General features: G+C 35.6%; 2 protein-coding genes across 6 annotated transcripts in view; one reads left to right on the top strand and one right to left on the bottom strand.

Moving 5' to 3' along the window:
- The window catches only part of ANKS1B (ankyrin repeat and sterile alpha motif domain containing 1B), a 1,091,613-nt gene that overhangs the window by 82,681 nt on the left and 982,166 nt on the right, over window positions 1-26,766 (top strand). The gene's annotated exons all lie outside the window — the stretch shown is intronic.
- LOC118531816 (dolichyl-diphosphooligosaccharide--protein glycosyltransferase subunit 4-like) lies at window positions 24,867-25,044 on the bottom strand. Its single transcript, XM_036086050.2, has one exon. It carries the CDS (start codon window positions 25,042-25,044, stop codon window positions 24,934-24,936), a length of 111 nt encoding a protein of 36 aa, XP_035941943.1. The 3' UTR covers window positions 24,867-24,933.

Genomic DNA, 26,766 nt, shown 5'->3' with positions numbered 1-26,766 from the left:
CCTGGAAAGGTAGTGCTCTGGGTCATTATGGACAAAAGTAAGGCTGCCTTACATTGGATCCTGTACTTTGACATTTACTTGCTTGCAGATTTTGGAGAAATACCTTTCCAGTGGTCAGTTTCTGTATTTTAAAGTAGGGTTACGTACCAACCTCATGTGGTTTTTCCTAAGCATGAAAATAATAACCTATTTAAATGCTTAGTACAGGGACACCTCGGTGGCTCAGTCGGTTAAGCATCTGCTTTCGGCTCAGGTCATGATCCCAGAGTCCTGGGATCAGGTTCCACATCGAGATCCCTGCTCAGCGGGGAGCCTGCTTCTCCCTTCCCCCCCACCCCCGACTTGTGCTTTCTCTCTTGCTCTTTCAAATAAATAAAATCTTAAAAAAAAAATGCTTAGTACAGATATTTAGCAATGCTTCTTTAGAGTGAGAAAGAAGATATGACCAGTATGAATGTCCACTTGCAATGTTTGAAACCAGCATTGAGTTCTTAGCATAGTGATTCTTGCACATAATTATAAAATAAATTACACTTTAATAAATAAATAAATTTTGCTTTACTAATCAGTCTCTAGTGTTTTTTGCCAAAGGGAGCCATTTCTCAAAGACTGAAACTTTAGAGTTAAGAAACCAGATCTTGTATTCCTGCTGAAATCACTGAGATATTTTATCAAAAGAGGTACAATTTAAAACAACTAGTCTGTGTTGATTAATTAACTACCCTACTGGTCTGGACTTCAAGCCTGTCCAGTAATACATTAGAGTGAGGAAATTCCTACCTCTATTGCCTTAGAAACCCAAATTATTTTAGTGAGGCCTAAAGACTCCCCTGCAAAAAATTGTCAAGGGACTCTGATGCAGTGAATTGTATTTGTGTTTGTGAAAAAGTCTTTAATAAATATTTATATTCTGTAGTGGTAGTTGGCAGATCATTTTTCTTTCTGCCTACATATTTCTATGTAATGGAGGGAGAACACTTAAGCATGTGTCTGGCGGTGGTGGTTTTATAAAGGAATATTTAGGGCCACTGCCCCTTCCTGTTCCCACTTAACTATTTTCTGTTCTGGCTGTAATCAGTTTTAGGAAAGGAACTATACATTTTGAGGAAGAACCTTTTTTCACTTGAGTTATTATCTAGGGCAAGACATACTTTGTCTTTTAAAAAATCTAACTAAAAGACACCTTTTTGTACTTTCCCTTATGAAACTGTTAAATCATTTTGGTTTCAAGGAATGGAGCCTTCATCCCATCTATCTAAAGGGGGAAAAAAAGATTTATTCTGAAGAGTCACGTGGACTGGAATTGGAAGGTGTGTGGATCTCTTTAAACACTAGCAATTCATTACTCTCCCAGTGCCTCTCTTTTGAGTCATATAGCACATAGTAAATGGACCATCATTAATATTTGTGAAATGAATGAATGGCTTTTTCTCTTGTTACCTTTGCTTCTCTCCCCATGTTTGCTTCATTATTCTTTTGTTACTGACTAGTCTGTGTCTATTTTTAGGATGAATTCCATAGAGAGCAAATATGACTGATTCAGCAAATTATCAATGATCCTCTATTTGGGCCCTTTGTATCATTAGACTGTGCAGTGGGCAGATGAAAGAGGGGTCATACTTGAGTCAAGTGTCCACCCTGGGCTAACCAGTGACCACCAGCCTATATCTGTTTTTCTAGTCGTGAGGCTTGTGTTAACCTAGACCAAGATATTGGGAATTGTAGGCACTGCGACTAATATGTCCACTATAGAAGTTTAACTCCAGCTTAAATTAATAGGGAAATAGGCTGGGAAAGAGAAAGAAAAGAGACATTAGTATCAAGGGGCTATTAATATAGGACACATTGTAAGATTTTTAATGTATCATTTAACCTCTTAATAGTACTATATTGTAGGTTTAATATTCTAATTTTAAATGTAAAAAAAGTTCATCTCAAAGATTTTAAACAGTCTCTTGCAAAGTCACTCTATAAGTAAGTATATGGTGGAGTTATATGTATAGTGGGAAAGTCAAAGATGTTAAGATTAAGAACACAATAGAAAATGTCATTTGTATTGTCTTTGCACCTTTGTTTAGAAGTATTTATAGAACATTCACCAGTGTTCTAGGCACTCTGTGGTTTCTTGGATAAACAATTCTGATAAAAACAATTCAAACAGTCCCTTTCCTCATGGAGCCTACCATTTTGTGAAAGAGATAGACATTAAATACAATTATTTAAGCACACATGTGAGAAGTGTTATGAAATAAAAGTACATTGTGTAGTGAAGGCTTTTACGAAGAAATAAACTGATAATTTTTTAATTTTATGAATATTTAAACTTAGACCTAAAGGATAAATTGGAATTAGCCAAGCAAATGGGAAGAGAGGAAGGGAAAAAACATTTCAAAAAGAAGTAATTGTGAAAACAGGATCTTGGAAACTTTAAAGAACTTAAAAAAAAGGCCAGTGAGATATAAATATTTTTCATTTTATTTTATTTATTTATTTAAAAGATTTTATTTATTTGACAGAGAGAGACACAGTGAGAGAGGGAACACAAGCAGGGGGATGGGAGAGGGAGAAGCAGGCTTCCTGCCGAGCAGGGAGCCCGATGTAGGGCTCGATCCCAGGAACCTGGGACCATGACCTGAGCCAAAGGCAGACGCTTAACTGAGCCACCCAGGCACCCGATATATTTTTCATTTTAAAAGTTGGAGAACCAAAGTTCTGTGATATTAAGTCACTTGTCTAAGATCATATGTTAAACAGTGTTGGGATCCTAAGTTGTCCTTGTCTTTGTTTGTTTGTTTTTGAGAGGTTGGGGGGAGAGGGGCAAAAGGAGAGGGAGAGGGAGAATCTTAAGAAGGCTCCACACACAGTGCAGAACTCAGCGTGGGTCTTGATCCCACAACCCTAGGATCATGACCTGAGTTGGAATCAAGAGTCTGATGCTTAACTGACTGAGCCACTCAGGTGCCCCATTTTGTCTTTGTTTTTTAAATAAGTACATTTGTTTTAAATTAAAAAAAAATTAATTTACAATAAAATTTACTAGTTTTGGTGTACAGCTTTATGAGTTTGGACAAATGCATGATCATGTAGCGACTATCACAGTCAAAATATGAGTGAATTCCATCACCCCACCGTAGGCCCTTATTCAGCACTTTTCCTCTCCCCAGCCCTGACCCCTGGCAATTACTGATCTTTTCTCTGTTTCTGTTTTTTTGCTTTTTCCATAATGTCATATAAATGGAATTTTATAAAATGTAGTGTTTTGTGTCTGGCATCTTTGATTTCACATAAGGCATTTATAATTCATCATATTGTTGTGTGTATCAATAATTTTTATTCGTGAATGGTATTCCTTTGTATGGGTGTTGGTACACTCGTTTATTTACCAGTTTAAGAAAATTTGCTTTTTTTCCCCTAAGGTTTTTGGTGTTTATAAATACAGCAATTATAAGTATTTAAGTACAGGCTTGTGTGAAAATAAATATTTATTTCTTTTGCATAAATTCCTAAGAGTAGAATTGCTGGGTCATATGATAAGTAACTTTATGGTATGTTTAATTTTATGTATGTTTAGAAACTTTGAAGCTCTTTTTCAAACTGGCTACACTACTTTGCTTTCCCTCCAGCAATGTTTGAGAGTTTCAGTTGCTCTCTGTTCTTGATAGCTCTTAGAGGTTGTTAGTTTTCTCCCCACACTAATAGGTATGTAATGGTATCTCATTTTAGATTTATTTTCATTTGCATTTTTCTAATGACCAATGATTTTGAGCATCTTTTCATGTGTTTATTTACCATCTCTGTATCTTCCTTGATGAACTTATTTCTTTAAATCTTTTGTCCATTTTTAAAAAAATGACTTTTTGTTTTGTTTTCTTGTTAAGTTTTGGGAGTTCTTTATATATTCTGGATACAGGTTTTTGTCTAATACATGATTTGCAGATATTTTTTCCCAGTCTGTGGCTTATTTTGTATTGTTTTAGTAGTGTCTTGGCAGAGCTGAAGGTTTTCATTTTGATGAAGTACAATTCATCAAAAAATTTTATGGATTATGCTTTTGGTGTATCTTGCCTAAACTAGTGTTACAAAAATTAGTTCCAATGTTTTTCCTAAAAACTGTATGTAATAGTCTTATGTTTTATATTCAGGTCTATGATACATTTTGAGTTATTTTTATATATGATAGGAGGCATAGTTTGAGGTTTTTGTTTTATTTTTTTGTTTTTTTGCTTAGAGATGTCCATTTGTTCTAGTACCTCTTATGAAGAAGACTGTCATTTCTTCATTGAACTGCCTTTCCTTCTTTGTAAAAAATCAATTGATCATATTTATGTGGGTCTATTTTTGGACTCTATGTTGAAAACTCCGTCAGACAATACTATATTTTTTGCTCTTAACTGTTAAACATGTTTTAAAGAACTCAAGGTGGAGGAATAGTCTACTATCTTTACCCAGAAATTTACCATTCTCTGTTGTTCTGTCTTTATTTCTGATGTTTCAAGTTTTCTTCTGGTATTATCTTCTCTGTCTGAAGAACTTCTTTTTAAAATTTCTTTCAGAGAAGTCTCTTGTTTAAAAGATTCTCTTAAGTTTTTCCTCATCTAAAAATGTCTATTTCATGTTTATTCCTGAAGGATAGTTTCACTAGACATATAATTCTGGTTTGAACTTTTTTTTTTCTTTCAGTGCTTTAAAAATGTGTGCCATTTTTTTTGGCTTCCAGATCTGAGAAAGATCCTGTCTTTGAAGTCATTAATATCCTATTAGCAATGCATCATTTTTCTTTGGCTACTTGCCAAAGAAATATTTTTGTCTTTAGTTTTTACAAGTTTGATCGTCATATGTCTAGGCTTGGATATTTTTGGGTTTACTCTTTCTGAGGTTCACTGAGCTTTTTGAATCTCTGGGTTTAGGTCTTTTGTTAAATTTGGAAAGGTGTTAGCCATCAGTTTTTCAAGTTTTTTTTTTTTTTTTAAATTTTTTTGTAGTACACTCTCTTCTCCTTCTGGGACTGGGATAATGTGAATACTAGACATTTTGGTATTGTCCTGTAGGTCCTGAGATTGTTTATTTACTTTATAAATATAATTTTCTCTCTGTTGTTTAGACTGGATAATTTATATTGACCTGTCTTCAAGTTTACTGACACTTTCCTCTGTCATCTTTTCTGTTATAGAGCCTGTTCAGTGAGTTTTAAAATTTTGGTTACCAGTTCTAAATTTGAAGGTTGTTTCTTTTTTATATCTCTTATTTCCTTGCTGAAACTCCTTTTTCCATTCATTTCAAGAATGTTTTTTTTTTAAGATTTTATTTATTTATTTGACAGAGAGAGACACAGCGAGAGAGGGAACACAAGCAGGGGGAGTGGGAGAGTGAGAAGTAGGCCTCCTGCTGAGCAGGGAGCCGGATGCTGGGCTGGATCCCAGGACCCTGGGATCATGACCTGAGCCAAAGGTAGATGCTTAACGACTGAGCCACCCAGGCGCCCCTCAAGAGTGTTTTTAATAACTACTTTAACATTTTTGTCAGGTAATTCTAACATATGTATATCTTGGCATTGATGTCTGTGAATTTTCTTTTCCCATGTAAATTGGAATTTTCCTGTTTCTTTGTAATGCTGAGTAATTTTGTATTATATCTGGACACTTTGATTATTATGCTAGGAGACTCTGGGTCTTACTTACATCCTATGAAGAATGATGATATGTTTATTTTATCAAGCAATCAACCCAGAGGGTTTAGGTTGCAAGTTTTGACCAGCACTTCTGTGGTTTGTAGTTTCAGTGTTAATTTAACATTTTCAAATTTGCTACAGTGCTGTTTTGATCTGTCTCATGTGTTTGTGACTAAGTGGCCAGTCTGAGATCTGGGCAGTGGTCTATAATTTAGCTCAGTTTTCTAATCTTTGCTGTGGTGTTTAGGATCCATATCTATTCATGTGCAGCTCAAGATGGGCTTATTTCCCAGCCATCTCCCTCTTTACAGTATCTCCAGTGCCTTTTGGTCCTTTAACCAGAAAAGTGGGGCTTTAGTTATCCTGTTGTGCCACACATGTCCATGGCAGCACCTCTGTTCAGGGCCAAGAGAAAAAAAGCAACAGTAGTTTACCCCTATGTCTGAGACCACAGCTCTTCCAACAGGAGAGGAATTTTCTTTTTTCTCCAAGTTTTAGGCCCCTGTGGGTCTCTCCCGCTGTCATTGTTGCTCCTGTCACTGCCACAGGATTGCCTGGGGACAGAGACATGAGAGAAGAGAAAATACAAATAATAATAAAAAAAAGAAGACTTGGGATTTCTCTCACTCTCTGTGAATGTTAGGAATCCCTTTCTCCACTTGTTGAGCCAGAACTGGAGGGTTTCTCCAGAACTCTTTCTGTTCACATCTTGGTGTTTATTCCTGGTTTTGGTTCGCCTTGAATCCAGACTGGGGGATACTGAAGAAAAAAGAAACTCACTGTTGTTACTTTGAATTCTGGGCTGCTTCTCCAATCCACCTGCTATTATTTACTCTTTGGAGCTCTCGAGTAGCTGCCGTATGCATTATGCCCAAGTTTTATGCTGCATTCCATGGAGAGACAAGGTAGAGTGATGCTTTTTCTCTCTTACCCAGAACCAGAACCCTAAGGACACATATTATTAAATTCTGGCTAATGGTTTTAATGGAGGAAAAATAATCACAAAATTATGTATTTGTGCTTCATTTTAGCTTTCACTTGTCATGACTAATTGCTTAGTTAATTAAGAATTTCTGTCTTGATAGGGCTCTTACTACTGGAAGGTGAGTTTTCACTTTTACAAATCTTTCAATTCACATAAAGAAGATAGACTTAGAAAACATTTCCAAGTGACAAAGGATATAATCATAGTGATTTGGGAGCAATAGGCTTAAAAGCTGCATGATATTTCTATGTTTTATGTTCTCTACTCATTATGGAAATGAGTATCACATGTACACAGCCATTCTTTGTAACTGCCTTGACCTAGAAGGAAGTCAAATGGAAAAATAATTTGGTTCAGATTTGATAGTGTCATTTTGGAATGGTTCTTTAAGTTTGTCAATTGTACCAAATATAATTTAATTGACATTCCATAAGATAACTAAAGAGAACCTAGGGATTCAAATTTGAATGATGCTATCCATGAGCTATATAGTATAAATTGTTAAGATCAAAGACTCTAGAATCAGATTACTTGGAATTGAATCCTGTTTATCTACCTTTGGCTGTGTGACCTTGGACAAGTTATTTAACCTATTTGTGCATGTTTCACCCTTTTAAAATTGGCCTGATAATAGTACCTACCGTATAGTGTTGTTTTTAAGATTCAGTAAGTTAATACCTGTAAAGCACTTAGAATAGTCCTTGTCACACATTACTTTAGAAAATTTGATCTGTTGGAGTTAATAATAGTACTGGTATTTATTGATTATTTAAGTGCCACATACTTTGTTCACTTACTCTTTATCACCATTCTACATTTGGCAGATTATGGGATTGATATAAAGAGAATTTGTTCAAGACCACATGACTAGTGAAGTGGTAGAGACAGAATTCAAAGCTAGGCAGTTTGACCTCTGAGTTCATTCTCCTAGCTACATTATATTGTCAGAAATGGATAATTAACAGATGCTATTGTAAACTGATGGTGTATGATCACCAATACTATCTGTTATTAGTGGGTAAGAGTTTTGCTGTGGAGCATATTTCATATCTATGAATGTTTTTCAGTTTTATAAACTTATTTTTTCTTTTGACAGTGCAGGATGTTCAATTTTTAAGAGTGGGGAGAGGCTGAGGGAGAGGGAGAGAGAGAATCTTAAGCAGGCTCCACGACCAGACCCAGGGCTCTATCTCACGACCCTGATATCATGACCTGAGCCAAAATCAAGAACTGAACACTCAACTGACTGAGCTACTCAGGCGCCCCTGTTTTTCAGTTTTAAATTCATAATTAGAGACTTACCTGTTTCAAATGGCAGAAAAAGTACTTTTGCCCCTTACCAGAAATCACTTTAAAACAATAAACAAAAAACAACAGATAACACACATTCCATCTTCCATAAAACTAGGTATCTCTAATCGTCATCTACAGGATAGTGAGATAAAAAGGATGAATTGTAAATAACTCAGTAGTGAGAATGTCAATAAACAAAAAACAACAGATAACACACATTCCATCTTCCATAAAACTAGGTATCTCTAATCTTCATCTACAGGATAGTGAGATAAAAAGGATGAATTGTAAATAACTCAGTAGTGAGAATGTCAAATCTAACTATCTGCAGAGAACATACCAGTGATAGGCAAACTGATTCATCCAGGAGAATCTGAGAAAGGATCAGGAATCAGAGGTGCTACTAAGTATTACAGAAGGTGGTATGAGATTGTGGGGGAAAGGTGAGGTGGGATGCAAAAAGGATTGTTCAGAATTAATATTTCCAGATGCTAATGCTTACTGCTTCCCATTTCTGGAGCCTTTTACCTAATCTATGAGAACTGAACCTGAGAGATGACAAAGAGGAGGGTAGATTGAGAATTAAGTGAAAGTCTGCATATTAGTGATACTGTTAGTTACCTTCCTATGCTTTAGCTCTGAAGTATTAGCCACAAGGCTTACAACCACCTTTCTATTCTCACACCTCCTTAGACAGGAGATTGGAGGATTCGTCTCTGAAATGACATACTCCAGAGAAAATCTCTATAGGTAATGACTTGTGGGCCTCCCTGATGGAAAGAAAAACCAGCTGGTCTGATATTCATACAGTCAGTCTTACCACTCATCAAGCTTTGCCCACATGCACACAGCTTCCAGTTGCCTTTTTTAGTTAGATATGAACATAGAACCAATTACCAACAGTCAATTGAGGACAGACTCCACCAGAAAGAAAGAGACCAAAACAAAGAAATACGTAGAAAAAGCTTCAAGCAAATATAATCAATACCTTAAGCAAGATGAGTAGATTTGGTATCCATAAAATAACGTAATGCTATGAAAAAGAAAGAATAAGAGATTATGAACTATTGGGACTTTATCAAAATAAAAACTTCTGCACAGCAAAGGAGACAATCAACAAAACTAAAAGGCAGCCTACGAAATGGGAGAAGATATTTGCAAATGACCTATCCAATAAAGGGTTAGTATTCAAAATATATAAAGAACCTATAAAACTCAACACCCCAAAAATGAATAATCCAATTAAAAAATGGGCAGAAGACATGAACGGACTTTTTTCCAAATAATATATACAGCTGGCCAACAGGTACATGAAAAGATGCTCAACATTACTGATCATCAGGGAAATACAAATCAAAACTACCACGAGATATCACCTCACACCTGTCAGAATGCTAAAATCAACAACACAAGAAACAACAGGTGTTGGTGAGGATGTGGAGAAAGGGGAATCCTCTTATACTGTTGGTGGGAATGCAAACTGGTGTAGCCACTCTGGAAAACAGTATGGATGTTCCTCAAAAAGTTAAAAATAGAGCTACCCTACCATCTAATAGTTCCACTACTGGGTATTTACCCAAAGAATACAAAAATATTAATTCAAAGTGATACATGGAATATTACTCAGCCAAAAAAAAAAAAAAAAAACAAACCCCATGAAATCTTGCCATTTGCAACAACATGCATGGAGCTAGAGAGTATTATGCTAAGCGAAATAAGTCAGTCAGAGAAAGACAAATACCATATGATTTCACTCATATGTGGAATTTAAGAAACAAATGAGTGAAGGGGGAAAAAGAGAGAGAAAGGCAAATCAAGAAACAGACTCTTAATTCTAGAGAACAAACTGATGGTTACCAGTGGGGAGGGTGTGGAGGGGTGGGTGAAACAGGTGATGGGGATGAAGGAGTGCACTTGTCACAATGAGCACCAGGTGTTGTATGGAAGTGTTGAATCACTACATTGTACCCCTGAAACTAATATAACACTGTATGTTAACCAACTGGAATTTAAATAAAAACTTAAAAAAAAAAAAGCAAAAAAGAATACCCTCAGAAATAAAATATTCAATAGAAGGCTTAACTGGAGATAAGGAAGTCTCCCAGAAAATAAAATTAAGAGATAATGAGATGGGAAATAGAAGAAGAGACAGGCAGTCAGTAGCAGAGGTTAACATCTGACTTCCGAAGAAAAAGAACAGAGAAAACAAAGAAGAGGGGATTTTCAAATAAATTAAAAAAGAATAATTGCCAGGACTGAGAATGTGTTTCAAATTTAAAGAGACTCACAGGTGTGCCTAGCACAAAGGGATTTAAAAAAGGCCCACACCGGGGTGCCTAGGTGGCTCAGTCAGTTAAGCATCTCCCTTCAGCTCAGATCATGATCCCAGGCCTGGGATCCAGCCCCACATCGGGCTCCCTGCTCAGCAGGGAGCCTGCTTCTCCCTCTGCCCCTCCCCCTGCTCATGCTTTTTCTCTCCCTCTCTTTCTGTCTGTCTCTCAAATAAATAAAATCTTTTAAAAAAAGAAAAAAAAAAAAGGCCCACACCAAGACACATCGTGATGTAATTTTCATACTCTGGTTTGGCTCCCTCAGCCCATTTTAATCTCCTTTTACCCTTGCTTTTCTTCATTTAAGAGGCTGGAAAGATCAAAACTTGCCTATGCCAAATAGCTATGGCTAAATGTAATAAAGTGGTAGCCTATAAAATAGAAAGAGAAGTCTGAAGGATTTCTGTGAAAACTTGTTCTTTGATATGAGCTCTACCTCTTTTGATAGCTGGAACTACAGTAGTCATTTTTTGACCATAAGAATTACAGAGGTCTTAGTGCTGATATGCTTAAACTGCTGATTTAATGATATCAGCAACCACCCATCTCTGGATTTCTTGTCATGTTGGGGGGTGGGTGGATTCCCTATTTGGCTAACTACCGTATGTTGGATTTTCTTTTACCTGCAACTAATATAATCCTAACTCATATACTTACAGAGGATCTTCCCCCCCACCCCAGAATCGCATATAAAGGTCAGGAATAAGAATGGCATCAGATTTCTCAAAAGCAACATTAAAAACTGGAAGATAATAAATAATGACTGAATAATTCAGAAGGAAAGTAATTTTCAATCTTGAATTTTATAATTGACCAAAATATTAGGTGTGAATGACAGAGATACTCAAAATTTTAAAATATTTCCTTCCTGTGTACTCTTTCTCAGGAAGTTAGTGGAAGGTGGGCTCCACCAAAGTGAGGGTATAAACCAAGAAATAGGAAAGTATGGGTTCAATCTAGAAGCATGAGCTCTAAAAGAAGAGAGGCAAAAGGAATTCCAAGGATAGCCCAGAGGGCCAGTGCAGATTGCAACAGGGGCAGAAGATTTCTAGGGGGCCTAACCACAGAAAAAAACATTATCTGATAGATCTGACTTTAAGAAAAATTATATTTAGAATGCCTTTAGAGCTATTGGAATGTGGGAGAAGACTTACCTAGAGATTGAAAAAGAATAATAAAGTCCATGCAGATCAACTTTAGAAAAATGAAAAGATATTACTGAAAGGAAATATAATCATAGTATAATGTTTTAATCAGTAAGCAATATTTACTTAGTTATTATAAAAAACAATTGTGGATATAGCCCCAAATTATGTTTCAACCACATTGGGAGTCTGTGGTTCGGGGGATAAAGTGAAAGTCCTCATATCATGTTGGATACCAATACATCAGAATATACACATGATTTAGAACCATGGAGTTAAATGCGAGAAGCAACAATTGAACGAATGTAATGTAACATCTGGGAATGGGAGAGGCTTGATGGTTGGATGACCAGGAGAGGGGTTGCCACAGGACTGTTGTGTTTTAAATCTTTCAGCATTGTTTGACTATGTGCGTGTATTACTTTGATAAAAGTAGTTAAGATAAAGAAAGCTCAGAAGTAGAGAAACTCTGATATGTTTTTTTTTAAGATTTTATTTTTCAGAGAGGGAGAGAGAGGTACTTGCGCACAAGCAGGGGGAGCGGCAGGCAGAGGGAGAAGCAAGCTCCCCGCTGAGTAGGGAGCCCGACGTGGGACTCGATCCCAGGACCCTAGGATCATGACCTGAGCTGAAGGCAGATGCTTAACTGACTGAGCCACCCAGGCGTCCCTGATATTTTTATACTTAAAATTTCCTGAACATGTAGTGGTCTTTCACACTGGCATTTCTTTGCGCATTTTCTTTACCCTTTCTGAAATGCTGCTGTGCCTTTTGTCTTCATGGAAAAATCCTACTCATTTCACATGATTTGGCTTAAGTGAAGCTATCCATGATCTTGCAGAGTTAGGGTTTCCTTCTTGGTGCTACAGAATTTTGTGCAAACTTGTTTTATATCATTTATCTTTTGGTGATTATTTGCTTGTCTGCTTATCTTCCTTTCAGGAAGTTCATCTATTTCAGAGTTAGGGAGGGGTGTTTTTAATTTTTGCCTCCCCTGCAGCACTTAGCATAGTGCCTAATCATAGTAGATACTCAGTAAAAGTTGAATGAAGTAATCAATCTAGGATATAGAATTAGGAAACCTGTGTTGAGGTCTAGCTTTGTTTCTCCCTTTGCCCCTCACCTTGATCAAAGCACTTGAGTTACTGCCTTAGGTTCCTCTTGGAAAAACTGGAAGTAATGAACTCCAGGGTCTCTAAGAATTTGAAAATCTGTGATTCCTTTTTATTCATAGCCCTAACATTGCAATTTAAAATCCATATATAATAAAACTATTTCCTACATTTTATTTCCTAGCTCTTACTGCAGTTTGTAATTGTTTGTGTCTTCACTGTTTTGTTTTTTATTTAAATCTATTCTCGAAGACTCTAAGCTTTCAGAAGACAAGGATATGGCTGTCCTGTTGAGCATTGTTTGCTAGTGTTTCTTAGACTTACACATGGAGACACGCAGTAAGCCTTTGCTGAATAAATACATCTTGATGGAAATTTTATGGATGCTCCATAGATCCAGTTGTTCTTTCAGACATTTTAGAAAAGTATCTTTAATTCAAAATCCAATAACCAAAATTTGCATATGGTCCTTATCATTGATGTAATATCACTTCTGTCTGCATACTTGGAATGGTTTTCCATTTCCTGTGTATTCAATGCTATTTCACTCCTTCAATTACTTCAACAAAATGTCTTTCTTTCATGAGTCCTTTCTGAGTTAATCTCTTCTTCCAAGTCTCAGCAACTTAGTGTATGAGAGCTGTGGTTTATATAAGACTTTTTTTGTGTGTGTGAGTTAAACTGTAAATAATTTGGGGCAGAGTTTTTGTGGCTTGATAAAACACTCTTATATTTTAATGAGTCAAATCTAAATGATTCAAATCTACAAGCTGGCTTTCCCTTGAATACATGCAAATAAAAAAGTCAAGGACTTGGCAAAGTTTATTTTAGATTTTGCCAAATCTGACATTTTGAAATGCAGTTTAAAAGTTTAACCAAATCCCAAACATGACTGACTGCATTTATTCCTTTCTGGCTATAAGTTGCAAATTGCCAAGAAACTAAATGAAAGTGTTTTTCTAAGCTATTAGATATCTTCTAAATAATCTGCAACCTTTAATAATAGTCTTTTATCCCCCTTGGTGTATGTCCAAATTAAAAAGTATTCATTGTTATTATTCCAACTCTGTGCAACAACTTCAAGTCACTTATCTATCTACACCCGCTCCTTCCCTCTCTCTCTCCCTCCTTGTGTCTTCCTCTTTCAATGCCAGGAATGGCTAAGTGATTTAGGTTATAGGCTGATCCAAGGGAATATGAAGCAGGGATATAGCTAACTCTGAGTACCTACTGTGCTTCAAATAGACACATGTCAGATACTTGCTATGTACTAGGCATGGTGTCAATTGCTTTAATAGTGTAATATGTTTTATTTTTCCCATTTTACTGAAAAGGAAATTGACATTCTTTGAGGAATAAGCAATCTGTCCAGTTATAAAACTCATAAGGTTAGAGGCAGCACTTGAAACCAGATCTGCTTGAAGCAGCATGCATCCTCCCTTCCTTACATATCAAATACTCTCTGAGAACATCAATAGCAGCATATTTTTGCCAGTACTGCACTCTTAGCGTTAAGTTTATATTTAAGGTTGATGATGTCATAGATTTTTCTTGATCTCAGCTATGTCTTTTTCAGTTTGATAAAGATTACTATTTCATTAATATGAAGCTGAGAGTGTATGTAAGTATATTGAATGAAAGAATAAGGACTCCAAAAGATTTTGACATCATTCAATGAAAAGCTAAACTTCAAAGGATAAATTTAGTAGGAACAAGTGTTAGGTATTTTGTGCATGCCTCAGAAAACAACTGCACATACAGAATTGATGAGACATGGCTTGGCAACAGTTCTTATGGGAAGCTCATGGGATTTTATCATGGTAAACTCAATATAAGTAGTGATGTGAGTAGCCTGCTTTTTGGCTACCTTAAAGAAACAATAGTAGCTAGAATTAGTGAGGTGAAAAATCTCAGTTTATTTTATTCTGAATTCTGGTTAGACTGCATTTGAAATAGTTGATGTGGTTGAGGCAGATTTTAAAGAGTTATGTAGACATAGTGAAATTAATTTAGACTAGGAGATTCACAAAGGTGGGTAGTGTGTCCTCCTTATGTTCCTGGAAAATAACTTTATTAGCTAAGGTTCTCCAGAGAAACAAAACCAACAGAACCAACAGAATGCATATATATGTATAGAAATTTATTTTGAGGAATTAGTGATTGTGGGGGCTTGGTAAGACCAAAATCTGCAAGATAGACTGGCATACTGGAGACTCAGGGAAGAGTTGTAGTTTGTCCAAAGTTGGTTTGCTGGCAGAATTGTCTCTTCTTCCTGGGAGGTTAGTCTTTTTCTATTAAGGCCTTCAACTGATTAGATGAGGCCCTACCACATTATGGAGGGTAATCTGCTTTGCTCAGAGTCTGTTGATTTAAATGCTAATTTCATCTAAAAAATACCTCCTCAGAATATCTAGAGTAATCTTTGACCAAATATCTGGGTCCATGGCTTAGTTAACACATAATATTAACCATCACAACAGATGATAACTAAATATTTCTTGAGTTAATTAATGAAAAAAATATCAATGATGGGTATGTAGGCAGTTGAAGGAGATGGCTGTGACTAGCTGGGGAAGAAAAGACTCAGGGAAGAACATAATAGCTATTTTTAAATATTTGAAGGGCTTGGAGATACTAGGTATAGTGAGGGCAGGGGATGAGTTTTGAGGCAGAAAACACTGGGATAGATAGAAAATCTATGTACAAAACAATTGAACCTCTCTTCCCATTCTTTTGTACACATTATCAACTAGGCAGCAACTTTCTAGATAGGAGATCAATATGTTCTTCTCTGAAAGAATTGAATGACTCTAAAGAAAAGGCTTCCATATACTGATATCTGGAAGTCCTCCAATGCAAGGTTGCCTCCCAATCCAGTCTCCTGTAAGGAAAACCTTTGTATCAACAATTCCTTTCACAAAGCTTTTAATCAGTATTATAGTATTTCATTTTAAAAAATAAGGTGGACAAAGATAATTTATCTACCATTTAGACATCCTATTAAGTGATTTACATGCATTTTTGCATTTAATCCTCACAACAGTCTTATGAGGTAAAGTATTAGTAACATCTTCATTTCAGATGTGGAAACTGAAGCACAGATTAAGAAACTTGTCCAAAGTTACACTTTGTATGTGATTAAGCTTTGAGTCTGACAGATGGACAAGCAAAGAACATAGATTTGGGAGTTACATGGAAAAAACTTCAGATTATAATATGTCCATTATTGGGAAGAATTGAGAAAAAGATCCTTGTGGTTTTATTTTAAAATGTTAATTTAGGATTGGTATACCTATCATTTTCCTAATGAGGTAATTTCCAATGTAAACACAACAGTTATAGAGAGAAGAGGCAAAATTTACTAAATATTTTGGTGATTTGATTTCTTTTTAGATTGGAGCACTGATTCCCAATCTAGGAACGATGAATGCCAAGGGGTTCACAAAAACAATATGAGTCTTTTAAAATTGTTTTCAGTATTAAAGAAAGCCTAATGAAATTACATATTTACCTTTTCCTAAGGCTGTACAGATGAACTAAAATATCAAGTTCAAAATATTACGTCCTTATTTTATCACTGGGTCATTTGTGCCAATAAAAATAGTTATCAGGTTGCTAGATGGACATTTCTGATTTTTGTTTTACATTGGTGATTTTTTCTCCTCTGTCTACTTTTTTCTTCCCCTAATTTTTTTTTTTAATTGGAGTATATCATACGTGCAGAAAACGGCACTCAGTATAAGTGTACAACTTAATGAATTATTACAAAACAAAAAACCCATGCAGTTACCACCCAGAATAAGAGATAGAACATTACTAACATTCAGAAACACGCCTTATGCTTCTTTCCAATTGATAGTACATATTTTTGTTGAATATATACCCAGGAATGGTATTACTAGGTTATGGTAACTTGTTTTAGGAGTGGCTATACAAAATTTATACTTCTAGAAATATGTGAGTGCTCTTTATCCTATCATTTGGTATTGTTAGTCTTTTTAACTTTAGCCATTCTAGCAGGTATATATTTTCTCATCTCTGGTTTGCCTTTTCACTTTATTAATGTTGTCTTTGATGAGTAGGAATTATTAATTTTAACTAGTTCAGTGTATCAATATTTTCCTTTGTGATTAGTGCTTTTTGTGTCCAATTTAAGACTTTTTGCCTGCATCAAGGTCATGAGTTATTTCTTTATGTTAACTACTAGAAGTTTTATTATTCTTTCACAGAGCTCTTATTAGGAATTGAACTTTAGAGATGATGTGAGGTATATGTCAGTTTTCATTCCCCATATTGATATTCAGTTGAACCAGAACCACTTACTGAAAAGATCATTCTTTTTCTACCACTCTTCAGTGACACTTGAAAAAATACATATGTGGGTTTCTTTTGTACTCCGTTCTGTTCCATTGGTCCATGTATTTATCCTTGTGCCCAAATCACACTATTTTTTTCTTTTTCCAACTTTTTATTTAAATTCAAGTTAGTTAACATACAGTGAACTATTAGTTTCAGGTGTATAATTTAGTGATTCAGCACTTATACACAATACCCATTGCTCATCACAAGTGCCCTCCTTAATCCCTATCACCTATTTAACCCATTCCCCTACCCACCTCCCCTCCAGTAACCCTCAGTTTGTTCTCTATAGTTAAGAGTTCTGTTTCTTCATTTGCCTCTCTTTTTTCCCCCATGTGGCATATATATACAATGGAATATCATCACTCATTCATAAAAAAGAATGAAATCTTGCCATTTGTGATAATGTGGATGGAGCTAGAAAGTATTATGCTAAGCAGTATCACACTATTTTGTTTTATTATTTTCAAAGATTTTATTTATTCATTTGACAGAGAGAGACAGAGCACAAGCAGGGGGAGCAGCCGGCAGAAGGAGAGGGAGAAGGTGCCTGAGCAGGGAGCCCGATGCGGGGCTTGATCCCAGGACCCTGGGCTCATACCTGAGCTGAAGGCAGACGCTTAACCAACTGAGCCACCCAGGCACCACCACCCCCCTTTTAAAAAGATTTTATTTATTTGACAGAATCACACTATTTTAATTCCTGTTATCTTGATGTCTGATGGCGTGCCTCTTCCCTTCAAGATTCTTTTGATTTTTTTCCTATGTTAATTTTAGAATTAGCTTGTCAGTTTCTACAAAACTACTGAGATTTTTATTGAAATTGCATTGACTCTATAGAACAGTATGGGGAAATTGACATATTATCAGTATTTACTCCATGAGGATGGTATATTTCTCCATTTATTTAGGTCTCCTTACAAATTTTTTTCTAGCTTTATTGAGATATGTTTGACAAATAAAAATAGTGTATTTTTAGGCTGTACATGTGATTTTTTTAAGATGTACATGTGATGACAATATACATATACATAAATATTTAAAATAATGTTTTCTAGTGTTCTCTGTAGAGATCTTACTCATCTTTCATTAGTTTTATTACTAAGTATTTTATATATTTGATATTATTAATGGTACCATTTAAAAACTGTGTCTCTATATATATATATATAGCTCCCACAAATATTTACTGTGTAGTCCAAGTTGAGGCATAGGTCTAAGTAAAAGAACTCCTAATTTAGATGGAGTAAAGACCAAAAAACTCCACAAAAACCCCAGACCTTCTTTTTTGGATGGCTTCTAAGCTAGGTTCTGTCTGCCTACTTTTCCAGCTTCTGTTAAGTAGATGACTTCATAAATTTGCTTTATGTCAAGCTCCTTTTCCTCTGCTTCCTACTTTTCTTCAGAGGTATAGTTACATGTAAAAAATTTCCAAAAATTGTGACTTGCAGCTCTTACTTGGCTGCTAAGCATTCACAGCTGCCAGGATTCCCCAACTACTCTTTTCTACACTGTCTAGGATGTCTTGGCACTGACTGCTTCTGGAACTAAGACCAAGACTGGCGGACTTCTTCAAACACTGTATAAATAACCCAGTTTTACCCCTGAGGTCATTTTCCATATACAGACTTGAATAAAGGGCAGTTAGGAGTCCAGGAGGCCAATCTATAAAGGATGCTAAAATATCATTGGGGTAGAATAGAAACATGGGCACTAGTTAGCTCAGTTTTATGTAATGTGACAAAATCTAAATTGTCCTCTTTCCCACTCAAGTAGGCAGTATCTTGGAGTAGAAAATTATTACAGTTGGGCAGTGCCCTTCCACCATGAAGTAAGCTTTGAATCTTATTTAAAGAATATAGGTTTGAAAAGGAAACTGAATTATTTGCTTGTATAAGACACTCATATAACTATATGGTTCTGTTAGTCAGTTTCTTACACTAACTGCTCATTAACACTGATGTTGCTTGCCTGAAATTGTCTTGGGATACAGTGTGATGGTGTAGGAGAGTGGAAAGATCACTAGGCAAAGGGTCAAGAGGCATAAACTGTGGGTTCAGCCTTAGTTATCTCTACAAATTCCAAATTTAGAAGAGAAGAGGAAAGTTATAGCTCTCTGTAGTAGTTCAGGATCTAGGCAGGTTAGAGCTAACTCATTAGTGTCTTGAGTGCATTCTGCTTTGGGAAGTAATGATGATATCTAAGGATAGAGACTTTGCTATATGCAAGACACTGTCTCGGGCTTTTAAAAGATGTCATCTAAATCACCTGGCAACTCTCCAAGGTAGATGATGTTATTCTCATTTCACAGGTCAGGAAGCTGTTCATGGCTTAAGAACTTGCCCAAAGTCACACGGCCAGTAATTGCAAAATTGAAATTCATACCCCAGTCCTATCCAGCTCCAAAGCCCATGCTCCTTCTTTATTTAAGAATTTTAGAATCTGTTCTGTTACTCAGATCTGTTAAGATCTGTTATTCATCTTGTATGCTGCTGTCTAACTTAGTATCTATCACAGAGTAAGCGAGGAGGGAAGATTAGTGAATGTGAACAAAGGCACAAGACACGAATGCTCAGGTATATTCCACTTAATAATATATAGTCCAGTGGTTTGAACAAGGAGTATGTGAAGGAGAGAGTGATGTCATTTTGAAAGTTAGATTGAGGTGGGATCATGAAATCCTTGGTTATTAGGTCAAAGGATTGTAAATATTTTCAACAGTCATTGGGAAACTCATGGAGACTTTTTTCCAAATAGAAAAAATTAAGGGATAGAACTTTTTTTTCCCCAGCATCAGGAAAAATGAGTTTGGGTTTTGGGGATGTTGAGATAGAGGTTCTAAGGAGATCTTTGGCAGGGCCTGTAAATACATGATTGGGCTTTGGAGAGAGGTCAAGGATTGATAAATTTGAGGGGCGCCTGGGTGCCTCAGTCGTTAGGCGTCTGCCTTTGGCTCAGGTCATGATCTCAGGGTCCTGGGATCAAGCCCTGTGTCGGGCTTCCTGCTCCGAGGGAAGCCTGCTTCTCCCTCTCCCACTCCCCCTGCTTCTCTCTCTTGCTGTGTCTCTCTCTGTCAAATAAATAAATAAAATCTCAAAAAAAAAAAAAAAAAGAAATTTGAGAGGCACCCACATAGAAAAGCAGCAAAAAGAAAAAAAAAATCACTATTTAGAGGTTAGTCTGTATATGAATGAATAAACGAATGGCACAGCCCACATGAAAGTGTTAGTTCCTAACAAGGTTTACCTCTCCATTCCTTGTGACATCTGGGTGTAGGGATAGAGAATTCTGTACCATACTGTTCTTTCCATCTGGTCTAGGAATACTGGGTGAACTCTCTGGAGACATCTGCTAAGGGAGATAAATCCAGTTTTTCTTTCTCATGTCGTCTTCTCCACCTTTACATTTTCTCTTTTTCATTCCCTTTCTCCCCTACGGGATTATATTTCTCCACACTGCTGCAGTAAAAATGTTTGGTGGCATGGTATAAGAGAAAAATAGAATGGACTGTAGCACTTGGATGTTGAGTGGGAAGGTGAAAGCAGTGCATGAGATTAATTTGTTATTCTGTATTAAAGATCCTGGCATATCCCTAAGCTTGAATATCCCTAAACTTTATATCTTTGATAACTGAATAGCATTCATAGTATTTAGCTGCGTTAAGCAAGACATATGAACAAGCTACACTACTTAGCATTATAGAAAATATGAGACAATTTTTAGGACATATTTGCCATGGCAGAATAATAGCACCCTTGTTCAGGCGACTGTTAGATAAAAATAAAAATATTTTATAGCATATAAACTGGGTTCTTTAGCTGTCTTAAGTCTACCTTTGTGCTTTTTCTTAGTCGATATTATATAAATAACACAGACGTTCTGCTTTAAATATACCTTAGAAAAACAGTCTAGTGCTGATTTTGACTATGGAGAGCCTTTCATGTTTTTCCACTCTGAAACTTACTCTGTACTTTTTTTTTTTTTTAATATCCTTTTACAAATACAATCCTGAAATGCTTTGTTTCCTTTTTTGATGCGTAAGAGCATGCTCATTGGAAGCATATTGTGTGTGAAGATTGTTGCTTGTTCAATTTTGTGCACTGATGGTGAGCAGAAAATCTTTTTAGCTTCTTTCTTTGGAAAAATGATTTATACAACACCACTCCAAAAATTCAGTGTTAACAATAAAATTACTTCTAGAGCTATTACAATGAAGAATAAGAGAAAACCTATGTTAAAAATGAATAATGCATTTATTTTAATCTTTGGCTTCTCTCCTCCACCATCTTCTTATTTGGCTACTAAAAAGGATTCAGTTAAATTCCCCAAAAGTGTTAATTTTTTTTTTTTTTCTGGAGCTGTTCCAGTGACATGTCAAAAGAATTTTGAAAAAGAACATTCACTTATGTATAACAGCTTTGGAATACATAATAGGATATATTAGTATGCTTTTAAAAGGATCATGGGTAGAGCATGAAGAATATAAAAGAGTGTGTGAGCTCCTTTATTGTTCATGATTAAACCAAAATTGTTTGCATGTGAACAGATTTAATTGTTTACAAAATCTGCATAACACTGTCAACAGAATGAGATGATGGGGAGGGAGACATAAGAGCTTTTAGCCTGATTATGATTCATAGATGTTCATCTAATAAATTGCTTTTCCTAAATATAATCTGAAAGAAAAATAGTAATGAAAACAATTAGGTACTTATAGACAACTAAAAATAATTCTGTTGATTCTGTATTTTTAATTATAGGTTAATCTGAATCAGGAGGGTAACAAGACTTAGAAAACAAGGTGTCCTTAAATTCTTTAGGAGGGTCAGTGACAGAGTAACTGGATACCTCTTTTTAAAGAAATTGCTCTTCTTAACGATTTGATTTACTATACTAAGGATTTTTTTAAATATTGATTTTTCTTCCTTTATTTTAAGTGATTATGTGAAAATATGAAGAGATCAATATCATCATTCTCTCTCTAAAAATATTGTTATTTTACAATTTATAACTTAATACATCTATTTCCACTTTCTCTTACAAATTTCTCTCTACACTGGTCAGATATGAATGGGTCTTTGACAATACGTAGAGTTGTATTGTTTATGGAATGTGCCTAATGACTGTGGTAGTCTGATTGCTCTACTAATCCCGTCACACACACTTTTGAAACCATTCTCCATGTGTCCTCCAAAGAGCTCTTTCTAACATATATTTGATCATATCAGTAGACTACTTAAGATTCTTGAGAGACTTTGATGACCCCAGCCTTTGCACAAAGTCTTCCCTATGTATGTATTACTGTCAGCAACCTTATACCTCCCTCTACTCTACCTGGAAAATAGGTTTTGATGTTTTTTTTTTTGACTTTAGGACACAACTCAAGCACTGATCTCCTTTTTTTATGAAGCCTTCTCCAGACTTTTACAGGCTGATTTATCCTGTGTTTTTTGCCTTTGTGTCTTCATTGTAGAATTTTACCATAACACCTGTAACACTTTTTTTTTTTTTGATGTCCATGTTTGTGTTCCTCTTCTAAATTCAGAACTCTAAAGAGGAAGGAAGTCCAAGTAGTGTTTTCAAATTCCCAATAAATATTAATCTTTGGGTTTCAGGAATAAGAATTCATAATTCTTAGAAATTCTTGGGAATTCCTGAAAGCATAAGTTGTTCTTAAAATACTTAAAGCAGTCTTTATAGGCTATATTCATTATTATCAATATCTAAAATTTCATATACTATATGAGAAATATTAAGTTTAGTAGTATATATAAAGAAGTGCAGCCTCCAGTGAATATTCAAACACTAGAAAACACCAGTGAACAGTTAGTGGGTTTTTCAAATTATGTAACATTCAGACTTCTAGTAAAGCTTAATAGGCTACACAGAATCACATGGCAAATTGCTAGTGTAGGGACTTACTTTGCTTCTAAAACTTATTTCTTGAAATACTACTCATAGGATTTATATAAATTATCTTATATAAATATGTTAATATTTATTTTCAAGAGTGATTCACTCTTAGCAGCAAATAGGGCCATGAACACACACATAACCTGACAACAGCTACAAGCAAGATTGACCAATTAAATTATGACCCTCTTCTATGTTTGCCTGCCATGGTTCCTAGAAATGTTGACCTTAACCTTCTACTCCTTGTGTTGTGTCAGCACTTACTGCTCTTATTGCCAGCTTGACATCTATATGTTCTTTTAACCAATAATGTCTCCTTGCTGTTAAGCTTTAATTCTTATGGCAGAATTATAATACTTATTTTAGTTCTGATTTTCCTTATTTCTGGACTGATTTTTTTTAGGGGGGATTTGGAATTCAAAAAATTATAAATTTTCTGAGAAATGCTGGAAACTAATTCTTACATGGAAACAGTCTCCAGTGCTTAGCATATCAGACATTCAGTAAAATGTTTTGAGATATTTCTTAAGTGAATGTTCCTTTGTAGTCCTAAAGCATCTAAGATAGTGTCTGGTACTTAGAGATACTTAAAATACTTTAATGATTGAATCTGTGGGTTTTTTTGAATCAGTGTCATGATAAAGTAGGGCATCAGAGTTTAGATTTGGTATTGCCACCAGACATGCCAGGTTAGCTTACATTATTTTGGTGGCTTGGGAGCAGGTGTTCTTTATTTAGCTAAAATCTATGAGAAAACTCGTAAGATGGATAGAACTCACCAAAAACTCCCTGTTATTAAATGCATTTGTAGCACTCTATGCCTATCTTTTATAGTGTTTCTGTCTATGGCCATTAATTAATTACTTGTCTGATTATTTGATTGATATTTGTATTCTTGACTAGGCTTCCTGAGGGTAGGGATTATTTCCCTTATATTCACAGGTGTGATCCTAGAAGGTGCTAGTTAACCACAGTACATGCATGGAATAAGCAGTTTATTAAGTATTTATTTTATGCATAAGTGAATGAAGGAGATAGCAATCTGAATGAAGCAGAATAGTCCCAGAATGTGAACTTGTTTTACGTGAGATCCCTGAGAGGTTCTGAAGAACATAATTTGAAAACCACGACTGTATTCCTTGACACAGGCTGCATAATTATGTTGCATAGTCTTGCAAAAGATTTTCTGTATTTAGGACTGGCAGTGAAATGTTATTACCCTAACGGTATACCTTTTACCCTGTTTTAGTAACATCTTTCATTTTGAGAGATAGTGCATTATTAGTATTGTCATTGTTCCTATTATTTACTTCCTTGTAACCTCTTTATTTATTTTTTTTAGAAAGCTCTTTTTTTTGTCTTATGATCATTAGTTGTGGGGAACTTGGACTAGTGTTTGTGGCTGATTTAGAGTATATTGATCTAGCTAAGAAGAATTTCCCCCATATGTATTTGCCAAAAGCAAATAAAGCCGTCAGTTTTGAACTTGACATTAACAGAATCTTCACTGAAAAAGAGCAATCAAGCAAATTTAATCTATTCATACAAAATTAATTCTGTCCCTTGAGTCACTTAATGTAATTGTGGTATTTCTGCTTGGGCTTGTAAAATGCCTTCAATTATTTGGTAGGGATTAAAAAGGAAGTAAAAAATAGCTATTTTATATTTATAAAAACCTAGCATTATTGATGTGTTTTGTGTATTGAAAATTTGAGTTAGATGATAGAGAATTTGGTTTACTTTGAAGTTACACATTTAAAATAAAGGCTACAGCAAGAAGATGGGACTTTCACGTTACTAGGGACTTAAGATAAATATTAGAGAAAAGAAAGAGTTCATAAAAATAATAACTCAGACAACGAATGGACTTTTTTTTTTTAATCTATATTTTTATACTGGGGGGAGGGAGTAGAAAAGAAAGCCCCAATACTGGGCCCTATTCAGTGACAGCTTCTTGTTCCATTTAAGGAAGACTTTGAGGAAATAGAAGTTGTTTGGAAAAACCCAGGTATAGTTGCTTTATATGTTGTGATGAGTAGAGTGATGAAGGGAAATGTGAAGGCCCCTCACACCCTCCATCTTGCCTCAGACTATGTCCTTGAACCCTGGGGCAGAGAAAGTGCCGCTTTCATTCCTGCTTCTTGGGATTGTTGACAGCCACGTAGTGATAGAGAATGACAAGCAGGAAGAGTGACATGCCCAGCTTGTTGAAGATGGCGAGCCGCATGTCTGTGATCATCCTGATCAGCTGGGCTTGTTCTGATGCAGTGTGCGTACTAGCTCCAACGAGTGGACATTTTTGAAAAATAAACCAGTGATTAAAAATATGATTAAAATAGTGTTTCAGGAGGCATGAAAAAAACACAGAGAGAAATTAGAGGAAAAAAGGTGTGTATGGTACATCCAAGGGATCTAACATTCTAGTCATAGATGTTCTAGAAAGGGAGAATAAGTAGATAGAGGAAACAGTAATAAAAGCAAAATAACATTTCCCCAAGATGAGGACAAATTTGAATCTTTCAACTGAAAGTGCAGAGAAAGTGGTAACCAAAACTATTGGAGGAAAAAGACCTGCATTTAGATATATCCTGGCAGAATTTCTGAATCCTAGGGACAAAAATCATATTACAAGAATCAAGACTGAAAAAGCAGGTACTATTTATTTATTTTTTTAAAGATTTTATTTATTTGACAGAGAGAGACACAGTGAGAGAGGGAACACAAGCAAGGGGAGTGGGAGAGGGAGAAGCCGACTTCCCCATGGAGCAGGGAGCCCGATGCGGGGCTTGATCCCAGGACCCCGAGATCATGACCTGAGCCGAAGGCAGATGCTTAACGACTGAGCCACCCAGGCGCCCCAAGCAGGTACTATTTAAAAAGGAGAGAGAATCAAATTGACCTTGGTCTTCCTGAGTGTAACAGTGGATGCTAGAAGATAGTGGAGCAGTGTATGCAGAGTATCAAGGTAAAAAAAAATTTTGCCTTTATTATATGTATTTAGTTTATACATGTGTAGCTATTTTTTGTAGTATCAAGGCAGATATGTAAGACAAAATTCCTCAAGTTCTTAGTATCTTAATTGATAGTAATACAGTAACAGTAAGGACTTTAACTCTCCACTTAGATCAATGGATATATCATCCAAACAATATCAACAAGGAAACAGTGGCTTTAAATGACATTGGAGGAGATGGATCTAACAAATATATTTAGAACATTCTATTCTAAAACAGAAGAATATACATTCTTTTCAAGTGCACATGAATATTCTTCAGAATAGATCACATGTTAGGCTACAAAACAAGCCTCAACAAATTCAAAAAGATCGAAGTCATACCATGTTATCTTTTCTGACCAAAATGCTATGAAACTAGAAATGAACCACAAGAAAAAGTCTGGAAAGAACACAGATACCTGGAGCTTGAATAACATGCTACTTAACAATGAATGGGTTGACCAAGAAATCAAAGAGGAAATAAAAAAAATATGTGGAGACAAATGAAAATGAAAACACAGTGGTCCAAATGTTTGGGATGCAGCAAATGCAGTTCCCAGAGGGAAGTCTGTGGCAATACAGGCTTACCTCAAGAAGCAAGAAAAAACTTGAATGAACAACCTAATCTTATACCTAAAGGAGCTACAAAAAGAAGAACAAACAAATCCCCAAACCAGTAGAAGGAAGGAAATAATAAAGATTAGAGCAGAAATTAATGAAATAGACTATTAAAAACCCCAAAAGAACAGATCTATGAAAGTAGGAGCTGGTTCTTTGAAAAGAACAACAAAACTGATAAACGTTTAATCAGACTCATAAAAATAAAAAAGGACTCAAACAAAATCACAAATGAAAGTGGAAAAATAACAACTGACACTGCAAAAATACAAAGGATTATAGGAAAATATTGTGAAAAATTATATGCTAACAAATTGGACAAACTAGAAAAAAATGGATTAAGTCCTA

Source organism: Halichoerus grypus, chromosome 6, assembly GCF_964656455.1.
Source record: "Halichoerus grypus chromosome 6, mHalGry1.hap1.1, whole genome shotgun sequence".
Lineage (NCBI taxonomy): Eukaryota > Metazoa > Chordata > Mammalia > Carnivora > Phocidae > Halichoerus > Halichoerus grypus.
Note: the sequence above shows the minus strand (reverse complement) of the source record. Positions and strands in the feature narration are given on the sequence as shown.